Source organism: Hyla sarda, chromosome 12, assembly GCF_029499605.1.
Source record: "Hyla sarda isolate aHylSar1 chromosome 12, aHylSar1.hap1, whole genome shotgun sequence".
Classification (NCBI taxonomy): domain Eukaryota; kingdom Metazoa; phylum Chordata; class Amphibia; order Anura; family Hylidae; genus Hyla; species Hyla sarda.
In genome coordinates, this window is record NC_079200.1 from 70,306,004 (window position 1) to 70,323,295 (window position 17,292).

At 42.0% G+C, this 17,292-nt stretch overlaps 2 protein-coding genes across 5 annotated transcripts in view; one reads left to right on the forward strand and one right to left on the reverse strand.

Moving 5' to 3' along the window:
* Positions 1-2,358: 2,358 nt before the first annotated feature.
* On the reverse strand, positions 2,359-14,938 carry LOC130296345 (interferon regulatory factor 4-like). Of its 2 annotated transcripts, XM_056547773.1 has the most exons (11): positions 14,881-14,938; positions 7,963-8,109; positions 7,271-7,484; positions 5,547-5,763; positions 5,238-5,424; positions 5,030-5,097; positions 4,681-4,771; positions 4,223-4,327; positions 3,536-3,931; positions 2,711-2,826; positions 2,359-2,615 (listed from the first exon to the last, which is right to left on the reverse strand). In XM_056547773.1, the coding sequence occupies exons 4-11, from the start codon at positions 5,721-5,723 to the stop codon at positions 2,511-2,513; spliced, it is 1,245 nt and encodes a 414-aa protein (XP_056403748.1). In that variant the 5' UTR covers positions 5,724-5,763; positions 7,271-7,484; positions 7,963-8,109; positions 14,881-14,938; the 3' UTR covers positions 2,359-2,510. The 2 variants fall into 2 exon arrangements, with proteins under 2 accessions (XP_056403748.1, XP_056403747.1); XM_056547772.1 differs by lacking the exons at positions 7,963-8,109; positions 14,881-14,938 and having other exon boundaries at positions 7,271-7,547.
* A 38-nt stretch (positions 14,939-14,976) lies between these two features.
* The window catches only part of TTLL9 (tubulin tyrosine ligase like 9), a 42,604-nt gene continuing 40,288 nt past the window's right edge, over positions 14,977-17,292 (forward strand). Inside the window, exon 1 of one of the 3 annotated variants that reach the window (XM_056547776.1) lies at positions 14,977-15,097. In XM_056547776.1, the coding sequence (XP_056403751.1) occupies positions 15,083-15,097 (15 nt within the window). In that variant the 5' untranslated portion in view covers positions 14,977-15,082. The remainder of the gene's footprint in view (positions 15,098-17,292) is intronic. The other 2 variants (XM_056547775.1, XM_056547774.1) reach the window with 2 other exon arrangements.

The window sequence follows — 17,292 nt, forward strand, 5'->3', positions numbered from 1 at the left end:
GGTTCTGCAGAGATAAGTCGTAGCTGGAAGAAATCATCATATGGTCTGGGCCAGATGGAGAAGAAAAAGGAAATTGACCGATTCCAATCAGAGAAGACGTCACCTGATATGACTGTATGTAATCTCATTGTGGTAATGATTGGGTTGTTGTCAGTCTGTCACCTGTATAGGACGTCCTCCTAAACTTGGATGACAGACTGACAACCTTATTGCTGTTGAAGAGGTATTCCCATTCTGCATGTGCTGGTGTGATGGGGCGTGGCTAGGGGTGTGGCCGAGGGAGTGATTAGTGGGCGTGGCTTGTCCCTATTTGGTCTATAAGAAGGGCAGGTATCCAGTCTCTGGCAGCATGTGGTGATCTTGAAAAACACTAGTAATTGAAACACAATGGAAATGATTGTATAGTGATTAATCTTTATTTACATAGGACTGGAAACTCCCTTTATGAACAAAAGGAGGGCAAAGTATTCGGATGATAGAGACAAAGCTGATGACAATGTGATGTATGAGGGGTCTTGTTCTTGTAATATCAGTTCTGTTTTGCTGGAATGAGAAGGAGCTCTTGTCCACTGATAGCTGTTCCTTCCACTCTGGCATTTTTACATCACATTAAAGGAGTTATCCAGGATTGGTAAAATAGAGCTAATTTCTTCCAAAAACAGCACCACACCAGTTCTCAGGCAGTGTGTGCTATTACAACTTGACTTGATTCACTTTAACAGAACTGAGATGCAATACCTTACACAACATGTTGGCAGATATGGTGCTGTTTTTTTAAGAAATTAACTATGTTCCCTGAGCAGAGGTGAATATCAGTAATAAATAAGGGGCAATTGTTTACTAAATGCAAGAGACCACCCCCATCCCAACATAAAAACAAAATTTAGGGGTAAAATCCGTAAAGGGGTACTCCGGTGGAAAACATTTATTTATTTTTAAATCAACCGGTGCCAGAAAGTTAAACAGATTTGTAAATTGCTTCTATTAAAAAAACGTAATCCTTCCAGTACTTATTAGCTGCTGTATACTACAGAGGAAGTTGGGGAGTTATTTTCAGTCTGACCACAGTGCTCTCTGCTGCCACCTCTGTCCGTTTCAGGAACTGTCTGGAGTAGAAGCAATTCCCATAGCAAACCTCTCCTGATCTGGACAGTTCCTGACACAGACAGAGGTGTAAGTAGAGAGCACTGTGGTCAGAAAGAAAAGAACAACTCAACTTCTTCTCTAGTATACAGTAGCTGATAAGTACTGGAAGTATTAAGAGTTTTTAATAGAAGTAATTTACAAATCTGTTTAACTTTCTAGAGTCGATATGAAAAAAAAAAATTGTTTCCCATCGGAGTACCCCTTTTAAAACTCTATTGAGCTGACATCTCGGGGAAAGCTGGGTGGTAACCAATATGACTAGCATTAGAGTCCAACAAAAGAATAAGTTATGCAATGCATCCCTTAAAAGGGTACTCCGGTGGAAAACAAATGTGTTCAAATCAACTGATGCCAGAAATCTGAACAGATTTGTAAATTATTTCTATTTAAAAATCTTAAACCTTCCAGTACTTATCAGCTGCTGTATGCTCCAGAGGAAGTTGTGTAGTTCTGTCCAGTCTGACCACAGTGCTCTCTGCTGCCACCTCTGTCGGTGTCAGGAACTGTCCGGAGAAAGAGAGTTTGCTATGGGGATTTGATTCTCCTCTGGACAGTTCCTGACATGGACAGAGGTGTCAGCACTGTGGTCAGGCTGAAAAGAACTTCACAACTTCCTCTGGAGCATACAGCAAGTACTGGAAGAAGTAAGATTTTTAATAGAAGCAATTTACAAATCTGTATAACTTTCTGGCACCGGTTTTCCACCGGAGTACCCCTTTAAAGGGGTACTCCGGTGCTTAGACATCTTATCCCCTATCCAAAGGATAGGGGATAAGATGCCTGACCGCGGGAGTCCCGCCGCAGGGGACCCCCGTGATCTTGCACGCGGCACCCCGTTTGTAATCAGTCCCCGGAGAGTGTTCTCTCCGGTTCTGATTACGGGCGATCACAGGGCGGTCGGCGTGTGACGTCACGCCTGCGCCCCCCGTGTGACGTCACGCTCCGCACCTCAATGCAAGCCTATGGGAGGGGGCGTGACAGCTATCACGCCCCCTCCCGTAGGCTTGAATTGAGGGGCGGAGCGTGACGTCACACGGGGGCGCAGGCGTGACGTCACACGCAGACCGCCCTGTGATCGCCCGTAATCAGACCCAGAACGAACACACTCCGGGGACTGATTACAAACGGGGTGCTGCGTGCAAGATCACGGGGGTCCCCAGTGGCGGGACTCCCACGATCAGGCATCTTATCCCCTATCCTTTGGATAAGGGATAAGATGTCTAAGCACCGGAGTACCCCTTTAACTCTTCCCCCCACTGCCATCATGCCATGCAATAATGGCTACCATATTAGCTGTCATCCAGCTTTCCAAAAATAAGATATAACTAAAAAGTGGGACAGCTTGGAGAAAAGTGCAGGATTATTCAGGGTGAGTCGTTCATGCAGCAGTGAATCTTGTGGGCCATAGGGTCCTTCCTTAGTTTTGTCTTTACATTTACAAGCAGTTCTCGAGCAAACACCGGCTCCACCTATGAATATGGAAGTGACCGACATATTAGACAGAGGTGTGCATACAAATGACATGGTGCACATACCCCCTGTATACCCCGGACTGTATACTCACATGAGCAGTTATATACTTTTTGGGGTTCTGCATTGACCCTGGATATTCCTCTCCGAAGCAGAGCTGAATCTTATACTGGGGTTCGGGGCCCATGTTTTTAACATACATCTGAAGCTCTATAAGACAAAAGTAATGGGTGGTGGTAGGGGTGGGGTATATAGGGTGTGGGTTTTACGGCCCTATAGTAGCTGTCCATTATGGTTTATATTTTTTCTTGCCCCTGAATCACTCCGCACTCCATGCACTAACTTCCGGCTAGGTTTGTTGTTGAATAAAGTAGCAAAAGTAACAAGCAGAGCTGCAGTGTAAAGCATGGGACAGAGCTAAGCTAGTATCATTAGTCTTTAATAAGAAACAAGGCATTTGATAAATTGCAAAGAAGCTTAGATGTATACAAGTTTCTAAATTTGGTCCGGGCTGGCGAGATTGCGCCAAAATTTAGCAAACATTTTGAAAAGTTGCAATTGATAAATCCGCGACCACTACAAAAACCCAACCATGCCAAACTACATTCAAGTTGTTTTCTTCTGAGTCTAAATGAGTTGCACAAAAAAAAAATGCAACCATTTACCAGTTACACAAAAATTTATGACAATTTACCACCAAAAACCTGTGTAAAACCAATTATAGATTCCCCCCCATAATGCATTATATGAAGGAATGCAACGAACAAACCCTGGGAAAAGTAGTGACATGTTATATCATGCAGCCTGAGAGCTATGGAAACCAAGCAGAAGTGTGCATGCAGCTCTTGATATGAATGGAGAACATGTCATTGTGCTCAGGTTGTGGTTAAAGCCACCTATCTAAGTCAGCTCTACCTACCATGCATGAAGCGTTCTGTGTCCAACACCTTGCTGGTCTTCTCTCTCTCCAGCTTGTTAGGCTTGTCAGTATTAGGAGCTAGGGGACCAGTCCAGTAGACACGTACTTGACATTGGCGTTTTATGTAGACCCCCTCAGGTGCCACCCACAGCACCACTCCTTTGTCCAGATGGAACAACAACTTCTTGACCACCAGTTGCATCTCTAGGGACAGGATGCCATGTAGCTCCTGGGGTGGTGGTAAAGGGATATCCTGCAATGGGTACGATGAGCCCAGCATGTGTTCATGGTCGGATGATGACAGAGGGATAATGCGGCACCCTTCAGCTGTCTGCGTGGTGACTTCAGTGACCAGCTTACCCTGGTAGTAAAGGCGGACATGTAGCCAATAATCTGCTGTAATAAGGCAAGAGCATGGTGTAATAAGGCAAGAACATCATTGATCAGTCTGGAAAAGGAGTGTTTGTGTAAGAATGACGAAACTTAAAACTCCTGGGCCCCCTTGCAGAGTTTACAAAAGGCCCTCACCTATCATGTGCCATTTATAATACTGATTTCTTCTTATATGGCACCTTTAGGCCCCATCAGACACTAGCTCATAGTCACAACTGCTACCTCTGCGCATGGATGTATATGGAATACCAATAGGAAATCCATAAAATCAATAATCTGACTGACATGTCTTACCTGATGAAGTGGATGCTGGTGGGATGATAATGGCTTCCTTTGAAACATCTGCTACTTTATGATAATCGTTTTGAGACTGTAAGATGACTGGAAAAGAAAAACTTTCTGGGCAGAAAAAAAAAGAAAAAATATAAGGATATCAGAGAACACTTGATAAAACGAAAATATATTTTTAACCCACATTTCAAGCCTATTAAAGGGGTATTGTAAAGACTAACCCCTGTCCATATACCGTATTAGGGGTCTCCCACCAGGACTCCACTCTATGAGTTCCAATAGCCTGTAGCTTTAGCAGTTCCAGCTCGTCTAAGCATTACATGGTTGGTCAGTAGAGAGTAAATGTATAGTCCAATGTGGATTCCTTGACGTTAACCAGAGGTTGAAGAATCAATCAACCCTGGTTGATTTTGTCTGAATTGAGTTAGCATTGTTAGACCACTACTTATAATACAGCTCACCTCCATCCTTTGGGCTGATTGGGCTTTGCAGTTGCAGATGTTCAGAAGAACCATGTGGATTTAATGGACCTTCCAATGCTTTACTTCCTGTCTATACATAGAACATAAGGAAAAGAACAAAATTACTAAAAAAAACAAAAAAAAAACAACAACAACACAAAGACTAAAGACAAGTGATAAGTCAGTTGAAGGGCCGGTGTACTATTTCCTATTGGTTTTCTTTTGTTGTCCTTGAAGATCCAGAACATCCTTTACCCCTCTCTTTCATCTCTATCCAACATTTTCTTATCCTGTGGAGGAGGGCAGTGGAGACTGACTATAGATATGACAAGTAGTAAGCTTTAGTTACTTTGATTGTGGGTGTCCTTGAGGGTTCTTCTTTCCGCAGATTCTTGATGGGTTCTTTGGACCCCTCATCTAAAATACATTCAGTTTCAAAAAGCTTATATAGCTAAACATAAAAACATAATAGCCAAATGACTACTAATTGTGTAAATTCTAGATATCTCTCAAGGTTCCTTTTAAAAAACCAGTTCAGTACCAAAAAGGAGACTTACGTGTTTTCTCTTGAGGATCAGAAACGATGCAATAGCGTTTGTAGGGTTCACCACAGTCATGGTAGCACTCCATGACCTCCTCAAAGTCTGGGCTTTTGTTTAGGGCACATCGGAGTCTTGTCTTCCAAACTGAAGGGTCTTCCTTGATGGTTCCCTCTCGATACTTTCCCTTATGTATAGCCCAGGCCTGACAAACAAGGTAACCACCAAACTTATAGAACTTACATATAATCCAAATGATAATAACCCGACTTAGCAGAAGAGCATGCTTCAGAAGGTTGTACATTCCAGATTTGGTTTATGTCTTACCCTGAATAAAGCGGCATCTTCTTCTTCCCTGTAGTTATGTTTGGCCGCATGTTTCCATGGAATTCTGAACATTGTTTTCTTTTCATTTTCCCACCGAAGACCAGGATACTGGCCACTTTCTATCTGAAGTATAAGCCACTCCTTCAGTCTCAAGGGTGGGGTTCCTCTTTGATTCATTTGCTGACCACGGGAAACTTTAAAGTTTCCACTGTTAAATCTAACAAACAACAAATGTTACCAGCGTAGACAAGAGAGGCATAGCCCAGGACATTCCATAAATGTCTATGCTCAAGGTCATATAAGTTTAGCTCCAAAAGTTTTTTCTTACAACCTTTTTTCCTTTACTTTAACCTATATCTGTCAATTACCTGTATTCCCAGCTGTTCAGTAATCTTTTATCCAAATTGCTTTATCAACAACATTTCCTTTACCATCTTCACTTTACTCTAGAACCACTATTCCTTTCTCTACAACCTGTCCTACAACCTCCATTCCTTTATCTACAACATCTCCTTTACCCTTAAACCTCTTTTATTTTTTCTACCGCCTTTCCTTTACCCTAGAAACTCCATTCCATTTTCCACAGCCTTCATTTTTATCCCTTTTATTTAACATAAAACCATATCAAGTTTGCCACAACCTTTCCATTACTCTAGAAACTCTTTTTATTTTACCACAGCCTACCATATATTCTTAATTCCTTTATCTGCAACCTTCTTTACATTCTAGAATGCCCACTCAGTCTTCCCTTTAGCATTGGGCAATACTTTCTCTATAACCTTTACCTAAATTCTGAACCTCAATTCTTTTATCCACAACCTTCTCTTTGCCCTATATCCCCTATTACTTTATCCACAACCATAGAACCTTCTGTCTTTTATCCACAACCTTCTCTTTGCCCTATATCCCCTATTACTTTATCCACAACCATAGAACCTTCTGTCTTTTATCCACAACCTTCTCTTTACCCTAGATTCTTCATTCCTTTATCAACAACATTCTCTTTACCCTAAAACCTCTATTCCTTTATCTACAGCCTTGTCATTACTCTAGAGTCTCCATTACATTCTCCAAAACCTTTATTTTACCCCAGAATCTCCATGTCTTTATCTACATTTTTACCATAGAAGTCCTGTTACTTTCGTAACAACCTTTCCTTTACCATAGGGTCTCAATTCCTTTATTCACAACCTTCTCTTTATCCTATAACATCCAATCTATTATTTACAATGTTGCCTTTACCTTAAAACCATTCTTTCTCCACAACCTTTCCTGTACTCTAGAACCACAATTCATTAAATACCTTTCAGTACAACCTTTCCTCTACTCTAGAACATACATTAATTTATCCAGAACCTTTCATTTACCCTAAAATATGCATTCCTTTATCTGCAAGCTTTCCTTCACCCCATAACATCCATTCCTTATTCCACAAGCATGACTTTACGATATATCCTCCATTTGTATAGCTACAACCTTCCATTTATCCTCGAACATCCACTTCTATAACTAATCCTTTTATCACAACCTTGCTTTATACTCCCTAGAACCTATTTTTTTCTATGCAGTTCCTCCTCCTTTAAGTTTTTACATATCTGTCCTTCTTTCCGTCTCTACTGAACCTTATCTCCTTTCCTTTCTAGAACCAAGGTCCTTCAGTATTCATGACCTTTATTCAATATATAACCTATGGTCTTGTATTTTTCTGTTCCAATGGATCTTACCTTCAGGACTGGGTCTGAACTTGTATTTAAAGGACGCGTTTTTCTTCTTTATGTACCTTCTGTCCAGATTTAGTTCTCACAGTTCTCACCAAAGGATACGAAAAGTGAAACTGATCATCTTTACTTTCAGTTTCCAGCTTCGCAATAAGTAGAACAAACCACTCGATTACCCCACATTATAAATAGCAGACTAAGCTGGTGAATTCTAAATGTGCTGAACAAAAGGATTCTTTTACAAGCTGCGTTACATGTTACTCTCCACACATGGATAGGTATATAAATATACACATAGAATGATTACTCCAAAAATAATTATTGAAAAAAAGAATCATAGAGGTGGAGCCTAAAGAGGAAATAGGTATGAGAATCTGGGGAAAAAAAAGTGACTAAACTTGGAGGAACAGCATGTTATATGAGGCTTGTGATCTTGTGTAAACACGTGTTAAGCCCAAAGGAATTACCGTATAACCAACCACAAACCTCTTAATGGTTTTTTTATTCTTAAAGATTGTGCAATTAAGAACAATATTTCTACTGTGGCAGTTAGTTGTGGAATTCTAACTGTACATTACAATGAGGAATAGCAAGTGTTAATTATAAATATGTGTAATATTTAAAGAGGTACTCTTTTTACAACATTTCACAGTTAAAGGGATAAAGTGATGACATGGTGAAATGGATCGGAACCTGACCCGGTATCACATGAGTATCTGCCCGCTCCTAATTAGGTATCTGGATCGGTGCAGGCGCCGATGAGTGACATCGTCGGTGCCTGCGCTGCGTGGGGGTGGAGGTCACGTCTCCTCTATGTAGGTCGCAGGAAAGGAGGGGGAACGGAACTGCAAAGAAAATGATGAATTGTCAGGGAACGCCTTATAGTGAGGTGACAACAACCATCTATCCCACCTCTTCAGGAACCTAGGGAATGTACCATTACCCAGGGCTATAATGTTTTTCGTACATACAGGGAGTGTTCAATTTATTTATCACCTCTGTCAATGATGGTACCACTGTAGATTTCCATACTTTTGTTGTAGAAACTTTAGCAATGACACAAATAAGACATAAGCATTTCTGATTCAGGGCGTGAGTCCGAAATCACTCTGAAGCCAAAACACATAGGAGCTCAGCTCAGCTCCCCGCTTGTCAATCAGACAGGCAGGAGGGAGCTCTGAGCTCGAGGGAGCGCTCCTGACCCACCAGGTGCCTTATTCCTGAAGTGCCGGGGCTGTATGCGCGATCCCTCTTCTCTTTTTCTCCGTTCCTCTCCCCTCTCTCCACTTTCCTTTTGTTTCCCTTCATGCTAACTCTCTGCCCATTCTTGGTCCTCCAGCTGTTCTTTCCCTACAGGTTTAGAATGCTGTATATTGGCACTGATTCATGACAGCACATGGCTAATTATATATGCATATGCCGCGCTTATCTCGCTCTCTCCGCCAGACTTGCCGTTGCTATGACGACCTCCCCTTGCACAGTGCTCTGAACTGAGCTAATGAAGAGCATAGAAAAATTGTTTTTTTTAGGGTTTTTTAAAGCAAAATAAATGCAGGATAGACTTAGTCAGGGAAAGTTTGAATGGTGGTAGCTACTCTTTAAAGAGGTACTCCGGTGAAATTTATTTTTTCTTATCAACTGGTTTAAGAAAGTTAAACAAATTTGAAAATTACTTCTATTAAAAAATTCTTAATCCTTTCTGTACTTATCAGCTGCTGTAAGTCCTATAGGAAGTTGTGTAGTTCTTTTCAGTCTCACCACAGTGCTCTCTGCTGTCACCTCTGTCTGTGTCAGGAACTGTCCAGAGCAGGATAGGTTTGCTATGGGGATTTGCTCCTGCTCTGGACAGTTCCTGACATGGACAGAGGTGTCAGCAGAGAGAACTTTGGTCAGACAGGAAAGAACTACACAACTTCCTCTGGACCATACAGCAGCTGATAAGTACTGGAAGGATTCATATTTTTTAAATAGAAGTAATTTACAAATCTGTTTAAAGGGTACCTCTCATCAAAAAAACTTTTGATATATTATAGATTAATGTATGCAGAATAACTTTACAATTGCATGTTATTAAAAAATATGCTTCTTTCTATTTAATTTTCCACTTTGAAGAAATGACCACTAGGGGTCTCCCTACCAGTCCTGGCAGCAAGCATTTCAGACTCATGCTGGAGTCCTAAACACTACGAGCTGCCAGTCTGCTTTGTTCACAAAGGAGAACACTCAGAGCTGCCAGCCTGCTTTGTTCACAGCCTGTTTGGCTGTGAACAAAGCAGGCTGGCAGCTCTGAGTGTTTAGGACTCCAGCATGAGTCAGAAATGCTTGCTGACAGGACTGATCGGGAAAAATACAATAGAAAGAAGCATATTTTTCATTAACATTCTATTGGAAAGTTATTCAACATTCATTAATCTAAAATATATCAAAAGTTTATTTGATGAGAGGTACCCTTTAAGGCAGTTATTCCTAGCCTGTTTTAGAACTACAATTCCCAGCATACTCTGACAACGGCAGTTTAAAAGAGAAGTGGTTGAGTTCCTGCCTATAATGCCAACTATCACTGAACACAGTCAAATCTATCTCAAAATGGTACCAATAAATACTACAGCTCACACAATAAACAAGTCCCTATATAGGACCACTCATGGGAAAATGACATAAGGTCTATGAACATAAAGCAATTTAGTAGTAAAAGCATAACAGAAACTATATGGACTTGGCATCACTGCAATATTAGTACAGGTACTACTACTCCCATCATGGAACAGTCTGTTTCATGATGGGAGTAGTAGTACTACCCAAAAAATGTTTAAAAAAATTGAGGAAAAAAAGTGAAACACACAATTTGTTAAATATTAATAAAAATTTTGTTATAAAAAAAAATTTTGTACCCTCCCCTCTGCATCTTTTTTTATTTATTTTTTTTTGGTACCCAACAAATTTTGAAAAAAAAGCTATTTCTACTCAAATGCAAAAACGCCAGAAAAAAAAACGTTAGACGCAGAAAATTGCACTGGCGTTTTTTTTCTGTGAAAAAAAAAAAACGCTGAAAAAAAACAACAAGTGGAATCCTAGCCTTATTCATCAAATTGATGGGGGTCTCTGGTGTTGGACTCTTACAGATCACAGATGGATAGCCAGTCCTAAAGATTGACTGAAATTTGACTAATGTCAGTAATAGCAGGAACATGGCGGCATGTGAAAGAAGCGATGGTAGCGTGTGTGGCAGTACTGAATGGTCTCTGGAGGCAGCAGAGTATGCACTGGAAAGGGTTAATTGCAAACTTAAAGTGGCCCTTGATAAAAATCTAAAAGTAGCCCCATGTTGTTGGCTGGCCAAAATTAGCAGAAGGCGGAGCCACTAAAAGTAGGCGGCATTATAGAAAAGTCAGCTATGACCACGTTGGTGTCATATCTAATGCATTATTATTTTTATAATTATTATCACTATTCTTGTCATTATATGTCTGGGTTCACACTTGGACTGGACACTCTGAGGCAGCTTTCGCGCCATGGTTTTAAAGGGGTACTCCCGTGGAAAACTTTTTTTTTTAAATCAACTGGTGCCAGAAAGTTAAACAGATTTGTAAATCACTTCTGTTAAAACATTTTTATCCTTCCAGTACTTTTTAGGGACTGTATACTAAAGAGAAATCCAAAAAAGAAATGTATTTCCTCTGATGTCATGACCACAGTGCTCTCTGCTGACCTCTGCTGTCCATTTTAGGAACTGAACTGTCCAGAGCAGCATATGTTTGCTATGGGGATTTTTTCCTGCTCTGGACAGTTCCTAAATTGGACAGCAGAGGTCACCAGAGAGCACTGTGGTCATGACATCAGAGGAAATGCATTTCTTTTTTGGATTTCTCTTTAGTATACAGCTCCCTAAAAAGTACCGGAAGGATTAAGACTTTTTAATAGAAGTAATTTACAAATCTGTTTAAAGGGGTACTCCGGTGAAAACCTTTTTTCTTTTAAATCAACTGGTGGCAGAAAGTTAAACATGTTTGTAAATTACTTCTATATAAAAATCTTAACCCTTCCAGAAACTTAAAAAAATCTTAATCTTAATAATCCTTCCTGTACTTATTAGCTGCTGAATACTACAGAGGAAATTATTTTCTTTTTGGAAGGCTCTCTGATGACATCACGAGCACAGTTCTCTCTGCTGACGTTATTATAATAATAATAAGAAGAACACTTTGTTTATTGTTGTCCTTAGTGGGATTTGAACCCAAGTCCCCAGCACTGCAAGGCAGCTTAGCATACATCTGCTATGCATGGTTGCTAAAATGGACAGAGATGTCAGCAGAGAGCACTGTGCTCGTGATGTCATCAGTGTTCCAAAAAGAAAGGAATTTCCTCTGTAGCATTCAGCAGCTAATAAGTACTGGAAGGATTAAGATTTTTTAATAGAAGTAATTTACAAATATGTTTAACTTTCTGCCACCAGTTGATTTAAAAGAAAAAAGCTTTTCACCGGAGTACCCCTTTAACTTTCTGGCACCAGTTGATAAAAAAAAAAAAAAGAATTTTCAATGGGAGTACCCCTTTAAGGTATGTACTAGAATAGCTGTTTGTAGATATATTTAAATTAACTAAATAAACAAGGACAGCAAGGCTGTATTTAAAGATTGCGCAGCCCCCCAGGCGCTATGTCTGTATACACCCCCATTAACGGCCCCCATATTATTACACCCCCACATTATTGTGTCAATTTGCACATTTCCAAGCAATTATAATGATAATTGGTCATTGTTAAAAAAGGGAAATATGAACTATACAATTATTGTCTACTGTCCTGTCATCAACTGTGTTACTATAAAATAATTGTTATCACTGGTACAACTTATAAATGTATACCCCTCACAGCGAAATTTATACAAGCCATTGCTGTCTAGCGCACGGAGAAACACCGCAATATTGTGACTAGATAACACTGCCATATTGTTACTGGATGACACGATATTGTTACTGGATGACACCATATTGTTACTGGATGACACCATATTGTGACTGGATGACACCATATTGTGACTGGATGACACCATATTGTGACTGGATGGCAGAACCATACCTTGACTGGGTGACACACCATATTGTGACTGGGTAACACCACCATACTGTGACTGGAAAACACAACCATACTAAGGGTACGTTCACACGTGCGTATTTTTGATGCAGATCTGCAGCAGCTTTTGCTTGCCATTGCTCCGCCACAAGTCCCATTGAAGTCAGTAGGGACTGTGGCGGATTTTCCGCAGTGTACATTCCGCCATGGAAAATCTGCTGCGGACAACCGAGAAGAGCCCGCCCACTTTCAAATACACAGCGGAAAACCCGCTAAAAAATCTGCGCGTGTGAACGTACCCTAAAGGGTACGTTCACACGCGTGGATTTTCGCCACTCTATGCTGGCTTTACACGTGCCTGCTGGTAGCGGCAATATGCCGCTATGAGCAGACACACTGCAGCGATGTGCGCGATGTACCCGCACATTCCGGACACTCTCCCTGCTCTGAGCTAGGCAGAGAGCTCCCGCGATATGCGAGTATACTGCGACTCGCACATCGCAGTGTGCCTGCTGGTAGCGGTGTATTGCCACTACCAGCAAGCACATGTAAAGACAGCATAGAGCGGGCCTTCACCAGTGGATCCGCAGCGTAAAATACGCAAAAAATCCGTGCGTTTACATGGAGGAATTCAAGAGGAATTCACGAGGAATAATTTCGGTCAGGAAATTGTTGCCTTCTGTCATTTTATCCATCAAGCGGAATTTCCATGCGGAAATGAAGAGGAATGAAGGAGGAGGCTATTTAAGGCTGGGTTCACACCATGTTTTGTTAAATACGGTTCCCGTATAGGGCTGGGAGGAGGGGGGCGGGGCTTAATTGCGGCGCCCGCACTCAGCCGTATTCGGCAACCGTATTTAATGCATGTCTATGAGCCGACCGGAGTGAACCGCAGCCTCCGTGGTTGACCGCGTTTTTGCCTACGGTCGGGAAACCGCATACGACCTAAAACGCAGCCGACCGGAGGCCTCCGATTCACTCCGGTCGGCTCATAGACATGCATTAAATACGGTTGCCGAATACGGCTGAGTGCGGGCGCCGCGATTAAGTCCCCCCCCTCCCAGCCGTATACGGGAACCGTATTTAACAAAACGTGGTGTGAACCCAGCCTAATCTACTTTTCTGAATTATGCTTGAATTCCACTTGAAAACGATGTCGGGCAGAATTTTTTTTTACCATTGATTTCTATTGGATTCTGCTCGCGGATTCCGCTTGAAGAATGAACATGTTCTTTCTTCAAGCGGAAAGGAATTAAGCATCGGAATTCTGCTATCAGAATTTCTGCAGTGTGAACAGGACAGCAGAAATAACATTAAAGTCAATGGGAGGAGGAGATGTGCATTAATTTGTAGAGGAAAATTCAAGAGGAATTACTCGAGAAAATTCCTCTTGAATTACACAGTGTGAACGGGTCCCAAGAATGGATATTGCCCAGGACAGGGTCCCAAGTCCAGGGACTATCTGGCAAAACGGTCAGTTGGTAACTATGTTCTGTTTCTAAACCACTTTGAATTGAAAATATGCCAAGCAAGTCAGTTTCTTAGGGCAAACTGTACCCGATTTTTGGTTCAGAAATTTTTATTTACCTCTCCCAATGGGTTTTCAAACTCATTTAATTTTTTTAAAGAAAACACTCCACCACTGGATAAGCCTTTATGAGCCGGACATTGATATGCCATAGATTACATTAACATACTTTTATTTTATTTTTTGGCAGTGTCCTGATGTATTCTGGTGGTGTAGGCTAAAATGTTCTGAGAACAGGCTCTATAGGGGCCTGTCCACACTGCTAAATCTTCGCCAGGAGATAATCTTGGCAGATATTCTGTCTCCAGGGCAGTGGTCTTAAAACTGTGGCCCTCCAGCTGTTGCAAAACTACAATTCCCAGCATGCCCGGACAGCCAACGGCTGTCCGGGCATGCTGGGAGTTGTAGTTTTGCAACAGCTGGAGGGCCACAGGTTGAAGACCGCTGCTGCAGGGTGTACCGCCGAAATACAGTAGGACCTTGCGAACATGAGACGTCTTCAAGAACTCCGCTAAAAGAATGAACATGTCCTGAATGTTGAGTTTCTGCTGTGAAATTTTCTGTTGCGGAATTTCTGCAGTGTGAAAAGAGCAGCAGAATCTTATTGAAAACTATAGGGTTGTGCTGCAAGCGCAATTCAAAGGCGGAATTTTTTGGGGGAAATTCAGCAGTGTGGATGGGCCTTAATGGTGTCCACTGAAATTTCTGAATTGAGTCAGAACTGATCAGAAAAGTGATTCATGACGCTCCATGCTGACAATAACCACATTTTTGTCACGTGACCACACTTTGCTCTATGAAATTGGTGCCCACAGCATTAGAAATTATCTCTTCTTATCAATAATTAGTGCAGCCTAATGATATCCAGCTTTGGAGTAGCATATCATTGTCTACAACTGTCTACAACTACAACTCCCAGCATGCCCGGACAGCCAAAGGCTGGGAGCTGTAGTTTTGCAACAGCTGGAGGCACACTGGTTGGTAAAACCCAGGTGCAAACTCTGGCACAGGCCTTACAATCAGACTCTGCCCACCAACTCAATGTCAGCGCTGCCCGGCGACACTTCTGGGCGGGTAGGCACTTCCTGTGTAGCGTCAATACGTAGGACGTAAGGTCACATGTTGTAGTCTCGTTGTCATGGGAACGGCTGAGCCCTTCTGAGACACATTTGTGTCTGTTTACAGGACTGCGGTCGGGGTGAGCGCTGGTTCTAACATCATGTCCAGAGGAAAGGTCAGTGCCCGCAGTCAGGATCCACTGTGCTTTATAACAATGCAGCCATGATAGGTGGAAGGAGATGTGATGTCACGTGACTATATACTGACGATAAGGCTCTTATATGCTGCCAATATGGACCAGCTACATATCTACATCACAGTACCCCCAATCTCTACAGTGCCCCCATATCAGTGATCTCTACAGTGCCCCCATAACAGTGATCTCTACAGTGCCCCCCTAAACAGTGATCTCTACAGTGCCCCCCTAAACAGTGATCTCTACAGTGCCCCCATATCAGTGATCTCTACAGTGCCCCCATATCAGTGATCTCTACAGTGCCCCCCTAAACAGTGATCTCTACAGTGCCCCTCTAAACAGTGATCTCTACAGTGTCCCCATAACAGTGATAACTACAGTGCCCCCATATCAGTGATAACTAAAGTGCCCTCATAACAGTGATAACTACAGTGCCTCCATAACAGTGATAACTACAGTGCCTCCATAACAGTGATCTCTACAGTGCCCCCATAACAGTGATAACTACAGTGCCTCCATATCAGTGATAACTACAGTGCCTCCATAGCAGTGATAACTACAGTGCCCCCATAGCAGTGATAACTACTGTACCCCCATAACAGTGATAACTACAGTGCCTCCATATCAGTGATAACTAAAGTGCCCTCATAACAGTGATAACTACTGTACCCCATAACAGTGATAACTACAGTGCCCCCGTAACAGTGATAACTACAGTGCCCCCATAACAGTGATAACTACAGTGCCTCCATAACAGTGATAACTACAGTGCCCCCATAACAGTGATAACTACAGTGCCCCCATAACAGTGATAACTACAGTGCCCCCATAAGAGTGATAACTACAGTGCCCTCATAACAGTGATAACTACAGTGCCTCCATAACAGTGATAACTACAGTGCCCCCATAACAGTGATCTATACAGTGTCCCCATAACAGTGATAACTACAGTGCCCCCATAACAGTGATAACTACAGTGTCCTCATAACAGTGATAACTACAGTGCCCCCATTACAGTGATAACTACAGTGCCCCCATTACAGTGATAACTACAGTGCCCCCATTACAGTGATAACTACATTGCCCCCATAACAGTCATAACTACAGTGCCTCCATAACAATGATAATTACAGTGCCCCCATAACAGTGATAACTACAGTGCCTCCATAACAGTGATAACGACAGTACCCCCATAACAGTGATAACAACAGTGCCTCCATAACAGTGATAACTACAGTGCCCCCATAACAGTGATAACTACAGTGCCCCCATAACAGTGATAACTACAGTGCCCCCATAACAGTGATAACTACATTGCCCCCATAACAGTGATAACTACAGTGCCTCCATAACAGTGATACCTACAGTGCCTCCATAACAGTGATAACTACAGTTCCCCCATAACAGTGATAACTACAGTGCTCCCATACCAGTGACAACTACCGTGCCTCCATAAAAATGATAACTACAGTGCCCCCATAACAGTGATAACTACAGTGCCTCCATAACAGTGATACCTACAGTGCCTCCATAACAGTGATAACTACAGTGCCCCCATAACAGTGATAACTACAGTGCCCTCATACCAGTGATAACTACTGTGCCTCCATAGCAATGATAACTACAGTGCCTCCATAAAAGTGATAGCTACAGTGCCCCCATAACAGTGATAACTACAGTGACCCCCATAACAGTGATAACTACAGTGCCCCATAACAGTGATAAATACAGTACCCCCATAGCAGTGATAACTACAGTGCCCCCATAACAGTGATAACTACAGTGTCCCATAACAGTGATAACTACAGTGCCCCCATAACAGTGATAACTACAGTGCCTCCATAACAGTGATAACTACAGTGCCCCCATAACAGTGATAACTACAGTGTCCCCATAACAGTGATAACTACAGTGCCCCATAACAGTGATCTCTACAGTGCCTCCATAACAGTGATAACTACGGTGTCCACATAACAGTGATAACTACAGTGCTCCCATAACAATGATAACTACAGTGCCCCCATAACAGTGATAACTACAGTGCCTCCACATAACAGTGATAACTACAGTACCCCCATAACAGTGATAACTACAGTGTCTCCATAACAGTGATAACTACAGTGCCCCCATAACAGTGATAACTACAGTGCGCCCATAACAGTGATAACTACAGT

Excerpts from the sequence above, each read along its gene's own strand:
- LOC130296345 (XM_056547773.1), bottom strand. The coding sequence starts at position 5,723 with ATGAATCAAAGAGGAACCCCACCCTTGAGACTGAAGGAGTGGCTTATA. Across the intron at positions 5,098-5,237 it reads TGATCCTCAAGAGAAAACAC|ATGAGGGGTCCAAAGAACCC; the intron begins GTAAGTCTCCTT and ends AATGTATTTTAG. Across the intron at positions 2,616-2,710 it reads AAAAGTATATAACTGCTCAT|GTGGAGCCGGTGTTTGCTCG; the intron begins GTGAGTATACAG and ends CCATATTCATAG.